At 40.6% G+C, this 27,258-nt stretch overlaps 2 protein-coding genes across 2 annotated transcripts in view; both read right to left on the reverse strand.

The window, feature by feature from the left end:
• Nucleotides 1–4,337: 4,337 nt before the first annotated feature.
• CAVIN4 (caveolae associated protein 4) lies at nt 4,338–14,683 on the reverse strand. Its single transcript, XM_060013359.1, has 2 exons — nt 14,276–14,683; nt 4,338–6,737 (listed from the first exon to the last, which is right to left on the reverse strand). Exons 1-2 carry the CDS (start codon nt 14,681–14,683, stop codon nt 6,057–6,059), a joined length of 1,089 nt encoding a protein of 362 aa, XP_059869342.1. The 3' UTR covers nt 4,338–6,056.
• A 520-nt stretch (nt 14,684–15,203) lies between these two features.
• TMEFF1 (transmembrane protein with EGF like and two follistatin like domains 1) overlaps nt 15,204–27,258 on the reverse strand; it is a 94,551-nt gene continuing 82,496 nt past the window's right edge. The window contains exons 9-10 of the mRNA XM_060014423.1: nt 19,799–19,957; nt 15,204–16,297 (exon numbers count right to left, since the gene is read on the reverse strand). Of these exons, the coding sequence (XP_059870406.1) occupies nt 16,213–16,297; nt 19,799–19,957 (244 nt within the window). The 3' untranslated portion in view covers nt 15,204–16,212. The remainder of the gene's footprint in view (nt 16,298–19,798; nt 19,958–27,258) is intronic.

Consider the following 27,258-nt stretch of genomic DNA (forward strand, 5'->3'; position numbering starts at 1 on the left):
AAGATGGTTAATAGACTGACCAGGAGAAAGTTCTTGAAATAAGAGCCCACGAAGAATTGTTCAGAAGAAAAGCTGAATTTACAAGTTAGCCAACTTCTTGACCCATTCCTTTCTTGAAAGATCTTTATCCACTGTTTCTTTCAAAGTCAAACTGCCAGAACTTTCTCATGAAAACCCACAATTTCACTTACCTGTGCTTCGTCTAACAAGTGTTTCTCCAGCCCTCTCCTTTGGTCTGGGACCTGTAGTATCTACTTGCCTGCCCTCCTCGTGGTCCTCAATTTAGTGTGTCCAAAATAGGCCTCAGTGGTAGTGGCTACCTTCCGTGGGCTAGGTTTAACTCTGCACATGAGGCGACAGTACAAGCCAGGCTATGGCTTCAAATCAGACCCTTCGTTCTGGGATGGTGGGTTTTCTGGGTCAGGAGCCCCAGCCTCCCTGCCTCCCATCTCCTTACTACCTGCCCACCTGAGCCAGGGGGCAGAGGGGGTCCCTCCATATCCCCTGCTCCCCCTGGCTGAGTATGTGAGGCTGGCCTGTGGGCTTCATTGCTAGCTGATAAAATGGACCCTGCTTCTGCTCCACAAACCTTGCTCTCTCTACTGCCACACAAAGTATGCAGGTCCCCAGGGACACAGCAGGGAGTCTCTCTCTCTCTCTCTCTCTCTCTCTCTCTCTCTCTCTCTCTCTCTCTCTCTCTCTCGTCTTAGGTCTAAGCCACATTCTCCAACAGAATCCACCAGATGCTCTGCATTTGGGGGAAGTATTAGACATTTGCCCAGCCAGTAATAAGATGACACCTTGGTCTCCATTTTGCTGGTGATCCTTAAACGAACTCTTCCATCAGCCAGAACCTTGGAAAAGAAGAAAAATGGGTTGCATCAAAGCCTATCTTGAACCCCCAATACATCTGTGATGCCATGACTCAGATCTCATGTGACAGACACCAAGGGATGAGGTTTGAAACCAAAGCACCCATGATGAGATCGAGGCTCTTACTGTAGCCCCAGCAGCCGAGTAGCTACATGAACCTGGGTGACTGGCCTTGGCCAAGGTACCAGGTTACAGCAGCTTTTACTGTAGTGTCAGCTGCAATACCAAGCACAGCTTTGGCTAGAACCCTTGGGAGCCAAACAACAGCTGAGATTATAAAAAGAGAAATAAACAAATCAAAAGCATCCATTCTAAGATCAAGGGCAGCTTTTCTTTGGACCATACAATGAGCAAGCAAAAATCTGGCCTTGAACAAAGATACTGATGGGAGAGAAGCTCTCACAATGGCCTTACATCTGAAAGGCAATGTTGCTTCCCAAGAACTTTGGAGTCCTGGTGGAGAGGGCAAGGCACTTGCTAGAACCAGGAAAGGATCACTCCAAACGAGGCTTTCTTCAAGCATGGGTGAGAGCCACAACGGCTAGATTAGGCAGACCTCAGTGTGGGAGCTTCTGGAGTATACGCATGGCTCCCCTTTGTTTCTCAGGTTATGCAAGGGACCGGCAACAAAGGCTGTCAGAGCAGAGAGTGAGAGGGGCAGCAGGAGAGTACTGTCTAAGAGTCCCCAGACAGGATACCACATTTCCTGTCTCAGTGAATGGCAGGACCACTCACCCAAGTCAGAAACCTGGCTATCATTTGATCCCTGTCACAAGCCACATCTAAGTTTATCCCGTGCAGAGCTCTGTTAATGCTTGAGGTCAGGTGCTATTCTCATCTGGAAAAATGTAAGGGGCCTAGTAACTGGTCTCACTGCCCCTGCTGCTAACAGAACATCCTTCCACAAACATCAGTCATGGCACTCCACAGCTTTCGATCTCAAAGGCTCTCTATGGCCTTTGACATAAAACCCAAAACATCTTCATACAACCTCTCCAGCTGCATCCTGCCTTGAATTCTGTTATTTAGCTGACACTTGATTGGTCTTCAAATGCCAAGTGACGCACCATTTTCTCTAGCTTTCCCTGACACCCCCTCCTCAGCTGGTTAGACGCTCTTCCTCTATGCTCCCATCATCCTTTCTTAGACATGAGGCTCCAATCACATTATGCAGTGATGTTGGATTACATGTCTGTCTTCTCCACCAGAGGAAAAGCTCCTTAAGTGCAGGGTCCATATTTTTCATATCATGATACCTAATGATGCCTAGCACTTGGGAGGCTCCCAAGTGCTGGGGACCCAAAGATGAATAGAATAGAGTTCCTGCCCCTGAGCAGCACAGTCTAGTCTAGAAGACAATCACACAAATGAACTAAAATGTAATGATAAGTGGTATGACTGACATATAATCTAAATTCTGTATCAACATCTTCCATCTCTACAGTTCCATGATATTATACACATCACTAGTCACGTTGCTGAATTTTGGCTTGACGGACTCCTAGAAACAGTGAGTCTGAGATCAGGGCTGGGAAAGGGGAAGGAAGAAAAGGGGAGAGGGGGAAGGGGAAGAAACAAGGACTATGTTCTATTCATCTTTGAATTCTCAGTGCCTCACACAGAATCTGGCAGATCAAAGGTGCCATGTATATTGACTATATGGAATTAATCACACCCTTCTTAAGGGGTGGGAGGTAACCAAGCAAAGCTAAAAGAAGGAAATGGACATTATCACTGAACTTGAAACTCATCTCCCAAACCACAAGAGAGACCCAACGGCATGAGCAAAGGCATCAAGAGGCAGAGCAGTCTAGGACGGCCCCTGACAAGCACAGCTGAGTTTAGGAAGATGCCCAGAGTAAATTCAAAGCCTGAGGATGTTCTGCCACTCCAAGCTATTCTCTTGGGGATCCTTGGATGTCCTAAGAGACTCACAGTGAAGAGCTAGTTATCCTAGATCTCCTATCCACCCAAGAAATACACTGAAGGATTCTGACATGCTAAGGACAGCTATAAATCCTCAGAAATCACATAACTCAGAAGTGGTCACAAGAATGACACACAAAACTCAGCACTAAGGCTTATTCATTTTTCATTCACTACAGACCAGATACTAGCATGCCCCAAATTCCAACAGAACTGAGGATGAGACCACAGTGGTCATTCTCCCTAGTCTTGACCCAGATATGCCACAGCAATTATTGGGGGATTGTAACCTATAATATTTTTAGTAGGGTTCAATAAAAGCTATAGAAAACATGTCTCAGAAGAAAAACAGGGCCAATAATTTCATGTTTGGGGACTGTAGAGTTAACAGTGATTCTGTGAAATATTTTACATAAATGACCCATGCTCTCTAGCTGATAGAATCACAGTGAACTTCAGACTGTTCTGAACCAAACCCTTATACGTACATGGAAGGTAAACAATAGAGTCAAAATGAAATACTGTAGTTTGGTTTGTATTTTTAATTTATGAAAACCCATTCAAGGGAGTTTACACACACCACAAATACGCTCTCAACAAGCTGAATTTTCATGCTCCTCTTATCACTATTTACATTGGGCCCTTTTCTCTAACCTATGGCCCAGAACCAGGCCACCATAGACCCTGAGAGGAAAGCCTCTGGATCCATCATGTGCAGGAGACAGAGTTGCACTTTCCTCTTCTCGTCTGTCTATTCTATAGTAGAGCCTGAGAGTGGGCTCCATGCCCTGGGTGTCTATGGATGTCGCATTGTTCTGCCTCACAGAAAGAAAAGGGGAGAAATCCTGCTAATGGTTTTATTTCAATAAACTGTTTAAAATCTAACATATAATTTCAAAAACACAGAAGAGTAAAATGAGGAGAAAATCTGTGTCGTCTGAAACTTTAAAAATAGAGAATGTTGACTATATTCCTTGCATTAAGTGAAGATGTATGATTCTGCAGCCTATAATAAAGACATTCTTTATGTCAAGAGAATGGGGTGAAAGGAGAAAAAAATCATGAATGTGGAATTGAGGAACGCTCTAAACATGGGGGGAAATGTTGAGAGACAGAAGTGACACGTAGGGGAAAATCCTAGTACCAAGAAAGCAGTGTAAGTTACAATGAACCTCTGGGAACATGAAATTGTTCAGAGTCTACCATGATGAAGAGCTGGCCAGGCTATAATGCCTTCTAAATCAAAATTCAAACGTACCTATGTGGGAAATGTTCCATAACATATCAAGTCTGCTTATATAATGGGTCAGTAAGCAAATGGACTTTACAAAAATTCCTTGACAGTGATATTTTGCTCAATTGTAGGACTGTGTAGGGCCAGAAAAAAAAAAGCATATAACTTCTTTACATTCTGCTTAACCTAGAAACATATCTATAGGGTTACTGTATCAAATACATGCCATACTGTTTGCATTCATTATTAGTAAAAATATTTACAAAAAGGACACTGACATCAAACTTTGTAATAATGTCTTTTTTAAATTCAAATTTATTATGGCTTTAAGGAAATGTGTGATTAGGCATCCAAGCTCTTTCTAAACTCTAACATTTTAAAAATTATTCCTTTTAAAGTATTGTTCAAAGCTGTATACACTTTAGTTTTCAATAAAAAAAGATAATGAGATTAACAATTCATGATTTTATGTATTCACGCAGAGTGAAGAGGAAATGATGCTGAATCAAACTCCCAAACCCAAACAGCTGGGTAACTGAGTTAAATATTTTAAAGCTGATTCTGTGTGTGTGTGTGTGTGTGTGTGTGTGTGTGTGTGTGTGTGTACAATTTTTAATTACTAATTGAGCATCCAAAACTGACTGAAAGCTGACTGCTGTCCAAACTCTTCAAATTCCACAATTCCATCATTTCTTCCCTTTTACAAACCAGAAGATTTAAACATACACAAGTGCAGGACCGTTATGACCATTTCTCTTTCTTTAGCAATAATATCTACTTCTAGATTGGCTAGGTCTACAGCTAACAAATAAGTGGAATCTGGCTTCCTCCCAAAGCAGTTATGATGAACACCTACGAATACTGTTTTGGACGGATGGGCCCTGAGGGGTTCACTCTGGAAATCAGAAGCATCTGAGGTCATTTCCAAGCACTGCACAAGGGCTGACTTCAGAAAGCCCTCTGGAAGACACAGCCACAGTTGCAGGCTTCATGCTGCTCGAAACAATGCTGCTCCAGTCCACCAGAGATCTGAATCAGAAGAAAATCAGAAAAGAATTTTCCAGGAAACGTTTTAAGACCCAACTCAAACCCAAGGTCTGGTTTTAGTCTTTGACAAAAAAGATGTCACCCAAACATTGACTTTTGATTCCTGATTCTGTGAAAACGCTTCTGAAGACCAACTTTAGTGTCTGTCCGACCTAGGTCCTCACTGCTTGGAGCTCAGGACTTTTTCAGAAGATGGAATTATTTCGATTCTGCTTTTGAGGAACCAGTGGGGTTTGTTTTCTCTGGAAATAGCTCTTGTTCCCCCAGAATGTATAACATTTCCTTATCTTCACAACAGTCCTCTGAGAAGGGTAGGACAGGCGAACCCTCTCCGTTGTACTGACCAGACCATTAGACGACTTGCCAAGTGGCTCCCTGTAAGCAAAGCTGTGATGCCAGAACTAAACGCTCAAGTCCAGCACTTCAACGTTTTTACGCAAAGGCATCAAAAAGGGGTGTGACTGCTAATTTACTAAAAAATCTATTGATGTGAACATACAGATAAAATACACATGTGACTTATTCCCCTTTGAGCTTGGCCACAATATTAATCTAGACCAAAATCGAGAGTTCACTTGCAAATAAATCATGGCCATAAATTTGGCCTTCATTTATTGTAGACTACCGAACACCTAACTGGGCCTCACTAGGAAACTATTTTTCTGATGGGCAAGAGAAAGGAACTTAAAAATCCACACAGCTGCCATGAGAGGTGACCTAAGAGAGAAAGCTGATAGAATCATGTAAGTCCTGGGGGAGGGGAAAAAAAAAAGAATTCCCCAGGAAGTGTATATTAATTAAGCAAATGTATATTAATAATTGTATTACCTTTAAAATTTTAAACCTAAGAAATGAGACAGCCATACCACTTATGTTTTCCTATATGGCATATACATGTAAATGACTATGCTAATTAAACTAAAACTGTGTGATTAAGGAGACTTACAATTATAATATACTTAATTCCTCTTTATAATTACTGCTTTAAATCTAGCAAAAGAGATTCGTCATCCTCTACTTTCACCTGGGGTTTAAAAGTAACTTTTAAAGGCTCGGGGGTCGAGATTTCCCCACCTTCTCGGGGAGGATGTGAGGCTCTGGCCTCCTTGGGGTCTGTTTCACTGAGCACCTCGGTGTACAGCTCACTGATGGGGCCCAGAGACTCGCTCCTGGCAATGATGTCCACCCTTATCTCCCTGACCTCTTCGGGACCTTCGGCCGCAGCACGGTCTTTAGTTTTCCGAAGGCTATGCATCTTAAAAGCTTCCTTTGAAGGAGCTGCATTAGAAATAGATTTCTTAAACCTTTCCCCTGACTGCTTCAGCCTCTCCCCTGACTGCCTTAACCTCTCCCCTGACTGCCTTAGCCGCTCTCTCCTCTCTGGCGTCACTATTCTAGTCCTAATTCTGTTCACTTTCTTGTCAAAATTCTGCCGTGTCTTCTGCATGTTTTCTTTGGAAAAGGCCTTTTTGATATTATCAATGCGCTTCCTGCCTGACTTTTTAAGCTTGGCAGATCTGCTCTCTTCAACATAATATTCTTCATCCGAAGACAGATCAACTGGGGGATCGAAGATATCATCCTCCTCCTCTGGACCCTCAGCAGTCAAGCTTCTGTCTTTCATGATAGACAGGGACGTTGGACACTGAATATCCTCCTGAAGGAGAGAGAAAGCAAGCGTGTTAGCGATGGGTTCTTTAACCTTCCGGCCACGCCTTTTCAATCTCCTCCACGGGCTGCTTATCCTCCCCCCACTCCCTAAATGCTGGCATTTCTCAGGGTTTCTTTTTCTTCATCTCCCAAGCTCACCCCGAGCAAACTTATCCACTGCTCTACCTTCACATCCAGGCAAGCAGACTCACAAATCTTTTACCTTCACCTCTCCCCTTCCCCTAAGATAAAAACCCATTTCTACATGTCAGAAAGACTTCTCCACCTAGATGTAACACAGGAACCTCTAACTTCACATATCCAAAAATCAAGGCCCAGCCATCATCCTTTCCTGGACCTCTCAGCACCAATACCTCCAGGTGCCACCCAGAAAAACCTCAGAAGCATGGTCCCAAATATTCCCTCTCTTCATCCCATTTCCAACTGGTCACTAAGCGCTGTCGATAATATTGCTTAATAACTACTAACTCTTCTGTTCCCGCCTCCTTCCTCCTTGCCTCTACCAACGTCTTAGTTCAGGCCCTGTCATCTCAGGCCTGAACTCGTGCAATACTTATACCTCTAAAACATCACCAAAGTACTTCCTGAGAAATGTTTCTAAAACATAGCTCTGATCACATGCTTTCTCTACTTTAAAACATTGGGGAGCTCACCAATACTCAAAGGACAGAGTTCAAATTCTTCAGTATAATTAGAAGGCTCTCCAGTTTGAGCAAAACCTACTTTCCCACTCCTCCAGTCCAGCAACACAACCCCTCTGAGTTCCTTAAACACATACTGTTTTCATCCCTGCATGCCTTTATAAACGTGGTTTTTGCTACCTTTCACCTCTTTCCAGCTTTGTGAATAAAATCTTTCTTCGAGTCAATTCAAATATCCCCAACTTCCCCCAGAGGTCAAACCTGTCTCCAATCTATACCATAATGACACATGCATTCCTCTACTTATAACATTTATCACAGTCTGAATTGAATCAGAACTCTACTCATTTATATATGTCTCCCTGAGGCCTTCACTAAATAATAGCTTCCAGGAAAGCAGAGATGTATCTTATTTATGTCTTATGCCTGGCATCTATCAGAGTGCCTTGTACATAGTAGGTATACTCAACAAATGACGGTTGGAACAAATAAGAAGCATACGCCTTCATTCAACAAATTGTTACTAAGCACCTACCATGCACCAGTCACTAGTCTAGGAACTGAGAACCTCCCTCTTTGAATAAAACAGAGTAAAAGGGCTTCTCTGGTGGCTCAGTGGTTGGCAGTCCGCCTGCCGATGCAGGGGATGCGGGTTCGTGCCCTGGTCCGGGAAGATCCCACATGCCGCGGAGCGGCTGGGCCCGTGAGCCATGGCCGCTGAGCCTGCACATCCGGAGCCTGTGCTCCGCAACGGGAGAGGCCACGGCAGTGAGAGGCCCGTGTACCGCAAAAAAAAAAAAAAAAAAAAAAGAGTAAAAGAACTTGTATTCTTGACGAGAGAAATAAACAAGTTACTTACATAGTATGTTGGATGGTGATAAGTGCTAAGGTGAAAAATAGAGCAGGGCAGGGGGATACACAGTGACTGGGGAGGACGCTCGGAAAGGCCTCACTAATAAGGTGACATCCAAGTCTAGACCTGAAGGTAATGCATATAACTGGGAGGAAACGAGAAACAGCAAGGAAGGCAGTGTGGCTGAAGCAGAGTGACCAAGGGGCAAGAGGAGAGAGGGTAAGAGAGGTAGTGGGAGGGCCAGCTCACGTAGGGCTCTGTATCCGATCATAAGGACCGTGGCTCTTACTCCGAGTGCGATAGGAAGCCTTCTAAAAAGTTTTGAGGAGGATAGTGATATGACTTGACCTATGTTGTAAAAGGGTCACCCTGCTGAAACGAGGCTATCGAGGGCAAGATGAGAAGCAGGGACAGCAGTTAGAGACCACTGAGCTCAATCAGGTAAGAGATGGATCAGGGTGTGGACAGAGGTGGTGGTGAAAAGTGGCCTGATTCCAGATCCACTTTGAAGGTAGGAGCCAACAGGATCTGCTGCTGCTAGATTGAGATGTGGAGAGTGTCAAGGATGATTCTCTAGTCCAGGGCCTGAGCAGCTGAAGGACAGATTAGCCATTCATTGAGATGGGGAAGGATGGGATCTGAACATGCTGACTTTGAGATGCCCACTGTACATCCAAGCAGAGATGTTGAGTGGACAGCTGAGTACATAAGTCTGGGATTCAGGAGAGAGATCTGGACTAGAGATAAATTTAGGCATCATTAACATAAAGATGAAACTAAAAATCATGAGACCAGATGAAAGAGATCACCAAGAGATTGAATGAATGGGTCTACACTCCATTATTCAAAACTCCTTGGAACCAAGCTACCTTTCAGAAATCAGAATATTTCAGATTTGGGGAAAATAATATATTACATAACATTCCCAGTGAGATCTTGGGAAGAAACCTTTTTGTGGCAAAAAAATACAAACATTCACTCTAAGGTGGGACAAAGAGTATAAACAGCCTCATGCTACTTGAGGTTGGGTTTTGGCATCCACTGAGTTCAGGTAAAGCTAGGTCTTGCTGCCAAATAAGTTACGATAAAAATTTTATTTTTACAGATTTTTGAATTTTGGTGTTATTGATACATAAATGGATTTTGGACCTGAAGATAAGAAGGAAGAGATGAGGGACTTCCCTGGTGATACAGTGGCTAAGACTCCACACTCCCAATACAGGAGGGCCCGGGTTCAATTCCTGGTCAGGGAACTAGATCCCACATGCTAAAGAACTAGATCCCACTAAAGACCCTGCATGCTGCAACTAAAGATCCCTCATGCTGCGACAAAGATCTCGCACGGGGCAACTAAGATTCCATGTGCCGCAACTAAGATCCAGCACAGCCAAATAAATAAATAAATAATTCAAAAAAAAAAAAGAAGAAGAGGAAGGAAGAGATGAGAAAGAACCAAAAAGGATAAATGTCAGCCAGTGAGGCAGGAGGAAATCCAAGAGCGAGAGGCACCCCCAGAAGCCAAGGGGAAAAAAGTTTCAAGAAGAGAGGGAGGGACCAACTATGACAAATATGTCAAAAAGGTAAAAGCACTCATCAAATTGGATTTGGGAACATGGCAGACACTGGTAACCTTGAGAACCAGGCCAGAAACATGGCTGCTAAAGGACCCCCACTTTCTATTTCGGGGTTATTTCTAAAACTAAACAGGAAAAACTTTAAAGATCATGGGATTTTTAACTGAATCCACGAGTTGAAATTTCTAAAAGAAACTGTGCTCCTACTTGAGATCCAGATTAAATCTGTTCAACCAAAAAATTTACTGTGTAAGAAATACATTTATACGTATTCCAAAACCTATCATCCTGATAGTCAAGAACGTATCCCCAGAACTTTACTTCTCTGGATACTTATTTAAAATTAAATTCTTTGGCTACAGGATTGGAGAGTCTAGGAACTTAAAAAAAAAAAAAAAAAGGTAGAGTGGGTATCTCATAGCTCTCTGATGAATCAGAAGCAGCAACATTATTCCTCTCCTTTCCTGACACCTACTACAGGGAGTAGCTTCAGCAGCACTGAGTGGGTGGGTATGGACTGAGTAGGTATAATTAGAAAAGGAGCCAAACAATAATTACTGTTTCATATGAAAAAACCCTCACAATCCTGCTGTGAAGCAATCAGTTATGGCTTAACTCAAGAATCACAAACCCTTCTTCAACTGCACAACAAACTCAGGCTTAAAAACAAAACAAAACAGGGGTAGAGACAGAGAAAGTACCTGCTATGTAAATCTATTTGTTGCAACTCCTCTGAGTCAAAGATACCATGAGTTAGTGGTGAATACACTGTAATAATAATTGAAAATTATAGGGTTGAATTATAGTTGATTTCCAAATACAATTATTATACATTTTTTCATGTAAAATTCTAGGTAAAAAGATGATTTTTGTAACAAAATGAGTATTATGAGTCAGAGTATAATGGCCTTGATTATCAAAGTAATACTGCTAAGAGAATTTCGAATATTTAGAAGTCCGGGACTTATCATTAGGGAATGGCCAAATACCTCATTTGGGAGGCACGGGCATGTGGTTAGTAAGCAAAATTGTTAGAAGATATGGGAAGCCTCCTGGCTTTCTTTCATGGTGAGGAGGTTGCTAAGGTGAAAGCATGTTCAAGGAGAAATCATAACTGTATGATAAAGAGCAGATAATTTTTTTCAATGCCAGTGTCCACATTAGGTGAAAGCTCTGCCGTACACAACGGTGGGAGATAAAATAGCAATAAAGACTTGCCACCAAAAGATATATCTAGGGAAATCTTTTTGAGGAAAAACCCAAATCGAAATGAAAGTATGCTAGAGCTGAATTACTCAGCTTCAAGTTAATTTTAGTGGAAGGAGCAATCTCAATATAGCCACTTAAACATATTAACTGTAAGAATGAATTATAAGAATTTTGGGAGTTCCCTGGTGGTCTAGTGGTTAGGATTTGGAGCTTTCACTGCCGTGGCCTGGGTTCAATCCTTGGTTGGGGAACTGAGATCCTGCAAGGTGCGCAGTTTGGCCAAAAAAAAATATATATATATATATATATATATGCACACACATATATATATGACTTTTAACTGTTAAGCATATGACTTCTAACTGTTAAACCCATATGAATGCTGTATACAGTGTTCTAATATCTAATGAATCATTGAATCCATTGGTATTTATCTTTTCTTTACATGCTCTCCCATTACAAGAGATAGCCACTGCTTATAGATAAAGTGCTGCTTACTCTGAACAACTTAACTTCACACTCTTCATAGCATTATGTCTCTCACTAGTGCCTCTCGCTTCCTTTTTCATACAATCTTCTATTTATTCAAGTAACTGTAGGTGCTCAAAGAAAAAAAATAGCAACTTTCAGGGAATAAACAGGTGAATATAGAAACAACTTTTAAAAAAAAGAATTATGTCAATAGACAAACAAGGGTCAATTAGAACTTCTCAGAAACTCCTCTGCTTTCTTTAGCCTTTGTAAATCTTGATTGTTAACCTGGTCTACTCTTCACACAAAGGTTCTCAGGAGAAATGCTGGATACCAAGAATGTTTCCTGGCATGCCCCATGCAAGTGGAGGGTGAGTTATACCCATTACTGTTTGTTTGTTTTTTTTAAACATCTTTATTGGAGTATAATTGCTTTACAATGGTGTGTTAGTTTCTGCTTTATAACAAAGTGAATCAGTTATACATATACATATGTTCCCATATCTCTTCCCTCTTGTGTCTCCCTCCCTCCCACCCTCCCTATCCCACCCTTCTAGATGGTCACAAAGCACCGAGCTGATCTCCCTGTGCTATGTGGCTGTTTCCCACTAGCTAACTATTTTACGTTTGGTAGTGTGTATATGTCAATACTACTCTCTCACTTCGTCCCAGCTTACCCTTCCCCCTCCCCGTGTCCTCAAGTCCATTCTCTACGTCTGCATCTTTATTCCTGTCCTGCCCCTAGGTTCATCAGAACCATTTTTTTTTCTTAGATTCCACATATATGTGTTAGCATATGGTCTTTCTGACTTACTTCACTCTGTATGACAGACTCTAGGTCCAACCACCTCACTACAAATAACTCAATTTCATTTCTTTTTATGGCTGAGTAATATTCCATTGTATATATGTGCCACATCTTCTTTATCCATTCATCTGTTGATGGACACTTAGGTTGCTTCCATGTCCTGGCTATTGTAAATAGAGCTGCAATGAACTGTTAATGCCCGTGGAAAAGTGAATTCAAGAATGGATACTACATTCTCCAGTACTAAATTTAGATCCCCATTACATATACTACAACTGGCTTCTGAGAGTAAGATGACTGATTTTTTTTTTTCAAAAATTTAAGTCTGGAGAAGGACTTCCAGGGACCTGGGAGGAGAGGGAAATGGTAAAGGCCTTCAGATGGCATAGTCGAACTTGACTACCTTTGAAGTAAGCAACCCTCTCTCTCCTCCCATTCTTCCTCCTAAATAACCAACAGGCTCTTAAATACAGATCCAAAATACCACTCTGCCATCCCCGTGTAACCTTATCAGCCAACAGTGGGCTATGGAGAATTGACTAAAGTGTAAAGAATGCCCCGGGAGTTATGGCCCACATCCCTGGTATCTTTCAACTACCTACCAACTGTGTTCCTATTTCAATTTGTTTTTATTCTTCTAGGCCTTTTCCCTATGCATATGGGCATACATTAATTTTAAAAATACAGTGTGATAACACTGCATATATGTACCAGTGAACATGCCCGCACACATTCCTGATTTTATGCTTACAACAAATTCTTTGACATTAAATTTTGGGGCCAAAAGGTTTGCGAATTTTTAAGGTTCTTAACACATAATACCAAAACCGCCCTCCAGAAATGTACCATTTAATATTCTACCAGCAGAATATTTAAGTGCTTATTATTTCCTACTCTTAAACTCTGCGAATGTTTCAGTAACTGCAAATATTTACATAGGTGAAAATGGAATTTTGCTCATTTACTTTGTCTTTTGTGAACCGACTGATAATGACTTTCCAATTTTTCTACCATGAAAGTTCAACTTTTTCCTTTTTAATTTGTAAGAGTTTTAAAATATATTATAGATATTAGGCATTCACCATGGATGTGTTCCTATTTCAAAAAATATGAGTATCAAGTGCAGAGTAAGATAGGAACTTATTATCTCAACACACAACGCCACACAAAAACTATCATGTAAAATCAGCTAAGTAGGGACTTCCCAGGCGGTCAGTGGTTAGGACTCTGTGCTTCCTCTGCAGAGGGCACAGGTTCGATCCCTGATCAGGGAACTAAGATCCCACAAGCTGTGCAGTGCAGCTAAAAGAATTCAGCTAAGTAAAGACTTGGTAATCAAATATAAGGAATTACTTATGTGACTCCTACATTTATATAACTATAAGAAAAAGAACAACTGTCTGATTGTTCATTAAGAAATAGACCGTTTGTCTTATTATTGTGACTTATACATTATTATAGGTAAAAATTCCAATAGACAAATTATATTCTGAAAAGTTTACATTTTACTGTTTAGGGCTTTCTGGGCTCTCCATAATAAGGGAAAGAACCACTTTGCAGAGCTACAGGTCCTCAGTTTCTTTTTTTCTATAACAAAGAGGTGTTTTAAACTGGAGGCTTCTTAGATATCTTCTAGTCCTAACCTTCTCAAAGGCTTTGAGAGGGCATCATGCTAATACAGCTAATATGCCAAAAGCAGCTTACCAATATTAAGTTTCAAAGGCAAGAAATAGACTCAGCTATGATCCACAGTTCATATTACATGAAATGGCTGAGAAGCTCAAAACACTGACATGATCGTATACCAGTTAACATAGAAATGGTTTTATCCTGAGATCTCTGATGATACAGAACTCCACCACACACATATACACAATCGTTACCTTGTGACAGGTCTGACAAGACCTGTTGGCCATTAAAGGACGAAAGAGACAGCAGTAATCGAGCTAAACACAGGTGCCAGCTTACCTGGAATATTACCACACGGAATTTGTTCTTCTTCATTATTTCCTCTTGCTTGGATTCAACTTTTTTGACGTGAGTTTGTTGCTTCTCCACTCGGGCCCTCACTTCTTTAATGTGAGCACTGATCTTTCGCGTTTTCTCCATCAGCTTGTTAATGACATAACCTGTGTTGCTGTGTGACTGCGAAAACTTCAGCAGGTCAATCTGGACGGTCTTCATGGCATTTTCCATCGCCCTGTGTCTCTCCTCTATCCTCTTCTGGCTGGCCTGCACGCTGTCCACGATGGCAGCTACTTTGTCCAGCACAGTCACGATGGTAAGAGCAGCGTCTTGGTCTTCATCTTCTGTCACACTCGACAGGCGATTCTGGTGGATTTTATCAGCATTTGAAGCAGACCCATTATGTTCCATTTTATTTATTTCTCAGTGAAAGATGTCTTAGCGCAATCAATTCTGGCACTGAGAGCAAGAAGTTAGCCTGATAACAGGGAACAGGGTTGTTTAAAGGGTTGGAAACCCCACCCCTGGAGACTGGTCAAGTATTTGTAACTACAAATACCCATACGTGACTGTTCTGCAATATGAACCCTTGCAAAAGCACTGGGTGCTGTTCCAAACATGCTTACTGATGACTAAGGGACTCAAATAAGACTGTGTGGGTAGAAGAGGAAAGCTTTTTAAAAAAAAAGTTCCCTAAGGCCACCATGTTACTAATATTAAGCCTCGAAGCCAAATAACCAAAAAGGCAAACTCCAAGCGCTGGGTGAAGCTTCTACCTTTAGACAATTTCAAGCAGTATTTGTAAAAGCAAATGGGAATTTTGAACTGAAATCTGCTTTTTCTATTAATTTCACATATTAAACATACTGATATGTCAATATCAAAGAATGCAGTAAATAAACACACCAAAACAGAGGCCGTATAGTGAAAACATTATATTATAACATGCTTTTCCAAACCAAATATTAAAATTAATATTTTGAACATATTCTTAAATTCTACATGCATACTTCTGAATACCTAAACTACATGTTAAACAGCTGAATACATTCTATTCACACTTCAGATCTTTAAACACCAACAATCTATTAGTATAGCTATTACTACAGGACAAATTTGGAGAGAGGTCTTAGATGATTTTTAAGCTCATGTGAAGAGCACCAATCGTTAACAATCATTTTTGCATTTATTCACAAACACTGATACAATTGGTTTATTTATGTTAAAACAAATATTTCTTTAAAAATGAATGTGTATAGAAGTAGTTTAAATGATAGCGTAAGCTTTATTCCAATCTGTTTGTTAAACAGACTATTTTCACAACACCTAAATCTACTTTTCAGTGATCCGTTCCATCATTGCTACCATATACTTTTAAAAATTCAGAATTATTTTTTCAAGGAGAGAAAGGATCAAATTCCAGTCCATACACCTTATAAATATTTTACATCTAACACACACAGCTTTACAATTCATGCGATAGGCAGTGTCTAAAAAATCGGTTAATAAATCTCAAAAACATTGAAATGTCTAAACACAGAGTCTTCTAGATTTTCTTTTGTAAGAAAAGTAATCTGTAAACATCTTTACCTTCAGTTCATGCTTGGTCATTTGCTGTGGTCATTGTGGAAGAAGTGGGTCTGACTTTATAACCATTTGTGAAGTGGTCCATCTTTGCAAAAATATTACATTCCATGGGTAAAGAACAAGTCTTAGAATTACCATGTGGTACAAATTTGTGAAATCAATTTCTGTATTTAAAAACATAAAACAAAGACTACTAAACAGTCCAAAACTGTTGTAGCTGAATATTCTAAATACAAGCTAACAGTACTACACTAAAAATGTCCAAAAATAAGGCCTCTGAAATAAATATTTCCATTCTTTAAAAAAAGACAAATGTACATCACATGGTCAGTGTACATATAAAAGTCATCAGTTTAAACCATTCTGGATGATGTATCTGAAGTAAAATGACCTAGGTTTTGCTTCTGTCGTCGTCCTCTATTGTTTTTAGGGCATTTTCTGTTGAATTAAGAAAAAAAAAAAGAAAAATGTCATTTTGTTTAGGATATTTCAAATGTTTCCAGAGTAACACACACTTCACATGTAAAGCCATACTGCATGTGACCACATGAAAGGGAAACAGACGCTATTTGATGAGAGACCAACATGTCAGACTGCCATCTTCTCTACAAAGCTGGGAGGTAAGAGGGTTTGATATATGATGCAGGTATGAATACAAATGGAACTCACTCCTGGAGTCTCCCCTGGTGCATGTGCATCCCCGAGAGGAATCCCCACCCTTCTTCTGGCCTGGCAGCTCCCAAGACACAGTGACTGCTAACATATAAACTCGTGACAGTAGAAAGGCTCCTGGCTTATGTACTTTCCCTGAGCATGATGACACCCCCAAAAATGACAAGGACAGCTTAAATGAAGGAGAAATCAGGAAGAAATGTGCTTATTAACCTCAGATCAGAATACACAGGAAATGCCTAGCAATTTCAGACAGTAACTAAGAAGAAGTCGTTCCACACCCTTCTAGGGCACACCACAGAACCCAGAATAGAACTGCCCTCCGGGGCATAAGGGATATTCCTCGACTCTGCTCTCACTGTTCCGTACATGTTCCTCCGCGGGGGTATAAAGCTCATCGTGCCGTCACTGCTCTTGTGCTTGCCCACTAGAATGCAAACATATCAGCTCCTACTGTGCACAAAGTGCTATGCTACACAACATGGAATAAAGGGACTGAGATGAGTTCCAGTAATTCTGAGTTTGGGCTCTGCTAGAAACTAGCTGTGCAACCTCCTCTTCCTATAAGCAAATATTAAAGTTGGACTAACCTCTAAAATCTCTGCCAGCAAGGAACTTATAATCTAATGGAAAGAAAGTCTTGAGAGAATGAGTGCTTCTACTGTAAGGTTCCAGGTTTTTATTCAGTTTCAAAGAGCACTACTTTGTCTTGACTTAAAAGCCTTGATGGTAACGCTTCCATTTTACATAACTGTTTTTCACAGATTTTATCTTACTCATCCTCATAAAAACACTTGGAGGTAGACAGTGATGGAATCATCTCCATTTCATAAATGGGGACACTGGTTGAGAGGGCAAGCAACCCTCTGCAACTGTCACAAACTCACCTTGACATTGGACAAGTTCCAACTTCCCGGGACCACGGTTTTTTCATCTATACAATAAAGGGATCTGGCTAAGGTGATGTTCAACATTAAAGAAGATTACAAGCATAAAAGAAGAAAATTTCACTTATGCAGTCTTGATAAGTGGGTCAGTGAGAACATCCTTTTAAAGGAAGATTCCTCATATGTAACAGCCACCCCAGGATAAGTGAAGAGCTGTCCCGTAATGGACTATGTGGGAGAGGCACTCCTTAAAAATGCAATGCAGATAAGTCCAGGCGCATAATTATAATATCCTAAATCCACATGAGCAAGACATTCTAGAGGAGAAAATGCCACAATAAAAAACCCTCAGGGAGAGATCTATGATAAATTCAATGAGTTGACCCTTCAGACATAGAGATGGAGGGCAGTGTAGACACTGTAACACAGTTAAAAATAAATATATGGCAATGCTGACGTGTCTGTGAAGGCAGCAAATGCATTTGGGGTATAAATTGGGGGGGGGCGGGGTACTACCTTGAAAACTACTTGCCGGGTATCTTTAATTTAGTCATTGAGGATTACAGCACAGTGAGAATCAAAGCAGAGAGCTGGACAAAAGGCTGGATACGATCTGTAAAAGGGCTGAACTATCTCTGTGATCTTGGCTAAGATACTTCCCATCCCAGGGCTCCAGTTTCCTCACTTCTCTAGAATGAAGGGGTTGAATGCAAAATAACTCCCTGCTGACTTTAACATCCTTTGATCTTAAAGATGGCACTGTCACTGGGTCTCAAAATCTTCCCTTCCCTTTACCTAATTACCTTATTTCTTTCATTCATCTTCAAAATCATCTATTACTCCACTCCTGCTTTACTCTAATGATGTCCTAAATGGTCTCCCCCAACCTCACATTTTCTCTCCTCTGGTGAATTTTTCAGATGACACTCGGATTAATGCTCTGGAAAAAGGGTTCATACCAAGTCCCTCCCCCGTTCAAAAACCCTGAACCACTACAAAATCAAGTTTGAACCTTGCTCCCATGCAATGGTCATACTTGGCAAATATATTTCCCAAGATGACTCAACACAGACCCTCTTCCTCTTGGTGGTTCAGTGGAAAGAGGAATGATTTAGGAAATGGGGCAGCACCAAATCCAAATCCAGACACTTCCACTTGCTAGCTGGATGACCACAGGCAAATTACTTAACCTCTGAGCCTATGTTAAATAGCCACAGGCAGCCCTGCTGTTACATGTAGTTTTTTTTTTCTATTTTCTCTTTGTGCTGTCATTATTTTTTATAATATTATGTCTCTACTTTAATCTACTGTCCAATTTTATACTCAGTAGTCTTGCCTAAGGGCAGATCATCTGTTCTACAGAATAAAAGTCCACTGGCTTTAGTGCTTAAATTTTATGAAAAATATCTGCTTCTCAGAGAATATTTTTTATCATTTCTAGATTTATCATTTTAGCTCCAGATGGCTGAGACCACTGAAGATCTGCTTCTATCCTGTCTTTGGATAGAAGAGCCATAAATCCATTATGGCCTGCCAATATCTGCACTTGATAAATTCCAACCCTCTGCCCAGAGTAATACAGAAAAGTATAGAGATGATGTTTATGGGACTCTGAACCAAGCCTTAAAGGAGGTAGGACAAAGCAAGCAAGAAGAAAAGACATGAGACTGGGAAGCATAAAGACAAGATGAACTTAATTTGCTTTTACATCTCCCAGGTCCAGTTCAGTTCTGACTTACATATTTCCACTCAGCCTGGAAAACACCCATTTTTAGGCTAATTGCACTCCAAATACGTCCTTTAGTTTGGGGGCTAGTTATGATAAACTCCAACAGTTTTAGTTATGATAGAGAATTTTGAAGTTTAATATTTATGACTGTATTCCAGAAAATGAAGTAATGTTAAGACAACATATAAAAAAGCAGTTTTCTTTAACCTCTGATTTCCTCCCTTATTATATTTACTATGGATAAAGTATATTCTTAGGGCATAAGACCTAGTCAGTTCTGCAGGACTTAAAACGTTTCTGCATGGCTCTTACGTGCATGTGCAGACCATTCTGCTACCATCGCTGTCCCTAAATTCAGTGCTTGAAGCACACACATAGTTCTAAGATCTCGAAATTCCTTTATGCCACTGAATATCCTCCCGCTTCCTCTGCTTGCAGCCTGTAACCCTGGGAGTGAGTTCTTGACCAAATTCTAAAGCAGCAAGACACTGAGAGGTCAGACCTACGTGGAAACCTTAGAGAACTGATCCTAGGATTTCTTCCTAATAGGCTGGTGGACATAAAGTCCCTATCATTTTGAGTGTTTCAAGGTTCTTGAACACAGCTACCCACCTCTAATTGAAAGTTGGTGTTTCTTATGCCATTACCTACCTTGTTATGCACATGACAATTGCTACTATAATGGCAATCTGTACAGCTCCAATAATTGCTGCAATAAGAACATGAGTGAGCTTTTGCCTACTTGGCACTACATAGAGAATACTAAAGTCTGTCTTTTCACAGTGCTGTCCAGTGTAACCAGATTCACATCTGAAAAAGGGAAAAAAAAAGGATTCCTATAAATTTCAATAATTCCAGGTTTTAAAATTAAAACATACAAAAGAATGACAAACTTAAACAAAAACAGCAAATCAGGCACTCTCCCACCATCTAAAAAAAAAAACATTGCCATCATTGTATTTCCTTCTACTCTTTCTAATATGACTATTGTATAAAGTGCTTCTTCCACTTATCATTATATCACATTAATTTTAGAGCTGCTAAGTAGTCTTTATACTACTTTATTACTGCCATTTAAAAATGGATTCACAATATCCCATTCGGTGGCTATAATACAGCTAACATATCTATTCCTTGCTCTTAGACGTATCAGTTATTTTCCATTTTTCAGAATTATGGATTAGGTGTGGTGGATATTATGATGAATGTGCACTTTTCTATATTTAGTGTTATCCCTTAGGCTAGATACTTGGAAGTGGGATTATTGAATAAATAGATATAAACATTTACAGTTCTCTGAACGTAACACCAAATTATATTCAAGATAACTTTTCAGTACACATAATACAATCACTTAAAATGCAGGGGGGGAGATGAAAATAAGTTATTAATGACAGAAACACAGCCAAGCAGTCAAATAGGTGTGAATCTTAGAAATTATCTGAATTCCAATTAAGAGTAAATAAAAAGGCAACATCAGGTGATGATAGTAACTTGACAGGGGGAAACATTTAAGATACTTAATAGAAAATTCCCATTTTTTAGTTGACAGAAGCAAAATGTGTAAATTAGCCAGCCTTCGGTTAGAACTGATTAATAAAACATCTGACGTATAAGGATATTTATTAATGACCCACACTTCATTACAAAAAATAATTTTTAATAAAACACACATAGCAAGAAAGAAACCTGGAAGTAAACAGGGGAAGCCAGGGGTGATGTGAGTCCACAATTCCTACCCTTGAGGTTCCTAGCCGCCTGCCAGAAGGTTGCACACTGGGTTCTAAGCTTCCTAGCAGACAGAAAATAGTAGTACAGTAGATATACAGATCAGAAAACATAATTGAGAGCCCATAAATACACCCATACATCTATGGTCAACTGATTTTCGACAAGGGTGCTAAGGCAACTTGATGGGAAAAGAACGGTCTCTTCAACAAATGGTGCTGGGACAACTGGGCATCCACATACAAAAGAATGAAGCTGGACCTCTTTCTCACAACATACACAAATTAAGTCAAATGGATCACAGATCTAAATGTAAGAGCTAAAACTACAAAACTCTTGGGGGGAAAAAAGGAAAGTAAATATTCATGACCTTAGATGAGGCAATGATTTCTTCATATGACAACAAAAACAACAACAAAAAAGTTAAATTGGGCTAAATCAAAATTAAATCTTTTGTACATAAGGACACTATCAAGAAAGTGAAAAGATAACCCACAGGAGAAAATTTTTGCAAACTATATATCTGATAAGAGACTGTATCTAGAATATATAAAAATACTATTACAATTCATTAACAAAAAGACCAAAAAATACAAAATAGGCAAAATATCTGAATAGACATTTCTCCAAACAAGATAGGTAAATGACAAATAAGCACTAACATCATTAGTCATCATGGAAACACAAATCAAAACCACAGTATGATGAGGTATCTAATATAGCCATTAGAAATCAAAAAGTCAGATAATAACAAGTGATGGCAAGGTTACTGTAAAGAACATAAAATGATGCAGCCACTTTTGATAATAGTCCGGCAGTTCCTCAAAAAGTTAAACATAGAGTTAGCATTTAGCCCAGCAATTCCACTCCTAGGCAATTACCCAAGTGAAATTAAAACATATGTCCACACAAAAACTTGCACAAAATTATTCAAGGCAGCATTATTCATAATAGCCAAAAAGTGGAAACAGTCCAACTATTCATCAACTGGTAAGTGGATTAAAAAATGTGGTATTACCCATCCAATGAAATATTATTCAGCCACAAAAAGGAACAACATACCGATATATGCCACAACATGGATAAACCTTGGAAACAGTATGCTAAGTGAAATACACAGAAGACCACATATTATATGAATATAATCCACTTAAATGAAATGACCGGAACAGATAAATCTATAGAGACAAAGTAGATTATTAGTTGTCTAAGGCTGAGGAGGATGGGGAGATTTGGGAATAATAGCTAAAGGGTATAGAGTTTCCTCTTGGGGTAATAAAATGTAAAACTGACTGTGGTGACTACACAACTCTGTGAATACACTAAAAACCATTGGATGAAGGAAAGAAGGGGAGAGGAGAGGAGGGGAGAGGAGAGGAGAGGAGGGGAAGGCAGGGAAAGGGGAGGGGAGGGGAGGGGAGGGAAAGGGGAGGGGTGGGGAGGGGAGGGAAAGGGGAGGGGTGGAGAGGGGAGGAAAAGGGAAGGGGAGGGGAGAGGAGGGGGAGGGGAGGGGAGAAGGATAGGGGGAGGGGAGAAGGAAAGGGGGAGGGGAGAAGGAAAGGGGGAGGGGAGAAGGAAAGGGGGAGGGGAGAAGGAAAAGGGGAGGGGAGAGGAAAGGGGAGGGGAGAAGGAAAGGGGAGGGGAGAAGGAAAGGGGAGGGGAGAAGGAAAGGGGAGGGGAGAAGGAAAGGGAAGGGGAGAAGGAAAGGGAAGGGGAGAAGGAAAAGGAAATGAAAAAGGAAGAGGAAAAGGAAAAGAGATAAAATCACTGATACAAAATACAATCTCCACAAAATGAAATCAAGCCAGTTGTTCAAAAGAATCACAGTAACTGGACAACTACATGTAAAAGAATGAGATTAGAACATTTCCTCACACCATATGCAAAAATAAACTCAAAATGGATTAAACCTAAACATAAGACCTGAAAACCATGAAACACCTAGAAGAGAACATAGGCAGAACACTCTGACATAAATCGTAGCGATATTTTTTTGGATATAGCTCCCAAGGCAAAAGAAATAAAAGCAAAACTGAACAAATGGGACCAAATGAAACTTAAAAGCTTTTGCACAGCAAAGGAAACCACAGACAAAACAAAAAGACCACCTAATGAATGGCAGAAAATATTTGCAAATAATACAACTTATAAGGAGTTAATACCCAAAATATATAATCAGCTCATACAACTCAATATCAAAAAAACAAACCAATCAAAAAATGGGCAGAAGGTACTTCCTTGGTGGTCCAGTGGTAAAGAATCCGCCTTACAATGCAGGGGACGCAGGTTCAATCCCTGCTCAGGGAACTAAGATCCCACATGCCATGGGACAACTAAACCCACATGCCACAACTACTGAGCTCACGCGCCTCAACTAGAGAGACTGCATGCCACAAACTACAGAGCCCACATGCCCTGAAGCCTGCGTGCCACAATTAGAGAGAGAATACCCAGACGCCACAGCTATAGAGAAGCCCACGCACTGCAACGAGGAGTCCTCGCGCCACAACTTAAGATCCCGCATGCCTCAATGAAGATCCTGCGTGCCGAAACTAAGACCCAATGCAACCAAAAATAAAAATAAATTTTAAAAATTAAAAAAAAAAATGGGCAGAAGACCTGAATAGACATTTTTCCAAAGAAGACACACAGATGGCTTACACATGAAAAGATGCTCAACATCTCTATTTATTAACAAAATGTAAAACAAAAAAAAAATGAGATATCACCTCACATCTATCAGAATGGCAATCATCAAAAAGTCCACAAATAACAAATGTTGGCAATGATGTGGAGAAAAGGGAACCCTCCTACACTGTTGGTGGGAATGTAAATTGTGCAGCCACTATGGAAAACAGTATGGAGATTCCTCAAAAAACTAAAATAGACCTACCTTATGACACAGAAATTCCACTCCTGGACATATATCCAGAAAAAAACAAAAACACTAACTTGAAAAGATACATACATCCCAATGTTCATAGCAGCACTATTTACAATAGCCACGATACGGAAGCAATCCAAGTGTGCATCAACAGACAAATGGATAAAGAAGATGTGCTATATATATATATATACAATGGAACACTCCTCAGCCATAAAAATGAATGAAATTCTGCCATCTGCAGCAACATGGAAGGACATAGAGTATATTATGCTTAGTGAAATAAGTCAGAGAAAGACAAATACTGTATGATATCACTTATTTGTGGAATCTAAAAAATAAAACAAATAAATGTAGATAGCAAAAAAGAAACACACTCACAGATATAGGAAACAAACTAGTGGTTACCAGAGGGGAGGTGGAAGGGAGGAGGTACAAGATAGGGGTATGGCATTAAGAGATACAAACTACTATGTTTAAAATAGATAAGCAACAAGGATATTGTACAGCACGGGGAATTATAGCCGTTATTTTGTAATAACTTTTAATGGACTATAATGTATAAAAATACTGAATCACTATGCTGTATACTTGAAACTAATATAATATTGTAAATCAATTATACTTCAATTTAAAAAAATAAAGAATCACAGTTACTATTTTTAATAAATTTAAGGGAACTTTATCTCATTAGTCCTCACTTAAAGAGGGTATTTTCTGGTAATTCCCTGGCAGTCCAGTAGTTAGGACTAGGTGCTTTCAGTGCCAAGGGCACAGGTTCAATCCCTGGTCGGGGAACTAAGATCACCACAAGCCGTGTGGTGTGACCAAAAAAAAAAAAAAAAAAGGAGGGTACTTTCTCATACAGGGAACTTCCCTCAATAATACAGCTGCAATAAATTCAATAATGAAGTCTCATAGGATTATTTAAAATAATGCCTTTCATGGTAGGCTAACAGCTAAAACTCAAAGCTCAGTGAAATAAAAATAGTTCCATAGGGAGCTATAACAATGTCCTAGTTATTCAGCTCTCTGACACTTTAGCTTAACCCAAAGATTAAAAATCAGAATATCGGGTTTCCCTGGTGGCGCAGTGGTTGAGAGTCCGCCTGCCGATGCAGAAGACACGGGTTCGCGCCCCGGTCCAGGAAGATCCCACATGCCGCAGAGCGGCTGGACCCGTGAGCCATGGCCACTGAGCCTGCGTGTCCGGAGCCTGTGCTCCGCAACAGGAGAGGCCACAACAGTGAGAGGCCCGCGTACCACCAAAACAAACAAACAAAAAAAAATGTATAGGCCATATATGATTCAGGCAATCCTCCCTGGACATTATTTTCTGCACCTGACTTTAGGGTTATACTCTCCAAATACCCAGAGTATTAACTTCTAGGTTAGCACTACTTTTTCTGTTGCTGGATAAAGGCAGATCCAGACATTTGGTCCTCTACTGCCTATTCTTTCATCCCCATACCCTCCATAGTAATCTCATTCACTCCCATGGCCTCATGGGCTGACTCATTCACTCATCCATTTAACACATTTATTGAGAACCTGACATGTGCCAAGTACTATAATGGGCATTTAGGTTACATCAGTGAACAAAGATCTCTGGCCTGTTTACCCTCTAGTCAGGGAGGGAGGGTCAAGAAACACGCTAAGCAAATTAAATGGTTATGTTAGAAGGTGACATGTACTACACAAGAGAGAGGAGAGAGAGAACTAAGGGATAACATGAATGCCAGGTATGGGCCAGGAAGGGAGGACTGCAGCTTTAAGTAAGGTGGTCAAGGTAGGCTTCAGTAAGAGACATGTGAGTAAGGATGTGAAAGAGGTCAGGGAGTTTGCCATGTGGACAAGTGGGAGGACAGCATAACAGGCAAAGGAAGAGTCAGCACAAAGGCCCTGAGGTGGGAGCATAAGTGCACGGTGTGTCCAAGAAATAGCAAGTATGGCTGGAGTGGGACAGCCGAAGGGAAGCAGGGGACCAAGACAGAGAGGTAAAGGGGCCCACCTGTGAAGTTCTCCTCATTCAGAAGATGGAGGAGTTGCTGGAAGGGCGTTAGCAGAAGAAGGACATGAACTGACTTTTATTTTAAAAGTCTCACTCTGGCTGCTGTGTTGAATATGGACTATTTAGGATACAATCAGGAAGGCTACTGCATAATGCCAGAGGGGAAAAATGGTGCCTAGACTAGGAATGGCAGTGACAATGATGAGAAGTAATCAAATTCTGGATATATTCTGAAATAGAGCGAACAGGACTCTTCAACTGACTAAATATGGAGTACGACAGAGACAGAAGTCAAAGATGTATCAGAAGTGTTTTGTCTAAACCAATGAAAAGATGGAGTTGGCATCAACTGAGATGGAGAAGTTATAGATGGAACAGGTTTACGGGAGGGTAGACAGATCAGGAGATCAGCTTAGGTCCTGTTAGCTTGGGGTGTCAGACAACCATGTGAAAATGGCAGTGAGGGAGAGAGATCTGTGAGTCCCACACTGAGGAGAGAGGTCTGGGATGGGGGTCATTAGCATATGACATGTAAAGCCCTGAGGCTGGATGGAATCACTAAGGAAAAGGACCAGGGCTGGATCCTGGTGGTACACCAACACTGAGAGACCAGGAAGCAAAAGAGGACCCAGGCAAGAAGGCTGAAAGGAATGGCCAGTGAGGTAGGAGAAAACCAAGAGAGTGTCGTCCTGGAAGCCAAGTGAAGAATGTCTATCACACAGGAGGTCAAACGCCACTGATCGTTCAAAAGTAATTTAAGACTGAGAATTGACTAATGAATTTAGTAACAAGAACAGTCTCAGTGAAGTGCTGGGTGGCAAAAGCCTATTGGGATGGATTCATGAGAGATGGGAAGTGAGAAACTGAAGACAGATTATAGACAACTGTTTTGAGTTCTTCTACAAAGGAAAGGACAGAAATGGGACAGTAGCTGGTAGAGGTCTTTCAAGGTAAAAGAAATAAAAATATATTTACAAATATATTAAAAAATATATGTACACAAGAATATATGATAAGAAGAAAAGGGGGGAGCACTGCTGGCAGTGATAGTAAAAAGTCTGTGGGCATTCTCCTCATATTGCTTCAGTTTTCTCAGTGAACTTGGAAACAAGATCATCAGCTGAGAGTGAGGATGAGAGAGGAGTGAGTCTGAAGAGAGGGGTGACGGTATAAAGCAGTCACCTTATCTAGGACAGGAGGATGAATGGACCGCAGTTATAGAGTGACTGCAGGCAGTATACAGGGCCCACTGAGTATAAAGGTCAGTGAGACCAGTCAGTCTGGTGAGTGTAGGTATACAGCAGGCGGGAAGCTGGAATGAACCTGGATTATAGTTTTGTCAAGTGAGTATATGATGAAGCAAGAGACGGACTGCAAGGATTGACCACGAGTTAAGCTGAGTAAGGAGGCGATGAGGACATGCAGGGTGAGAGATCAATTACTTGGAGGCCCAGTGGGGTGGAAGGACTGCTGAGTAGGAATTAGAAG

The sequence above is a fragment of the Delphinus delphis genome, chromosome 6 (assembly GCF_949987515.2).
Source record: "Delphinus delphis chromosome 6, mDelDel1.2, whole genome shotgun sequence".
Lineage (NCBI taxonomy): Eukaryota > Metazoa > Chordata > Mammalia > Artiodactyla > Delphinidae > Delphinus > Delphinus delphis.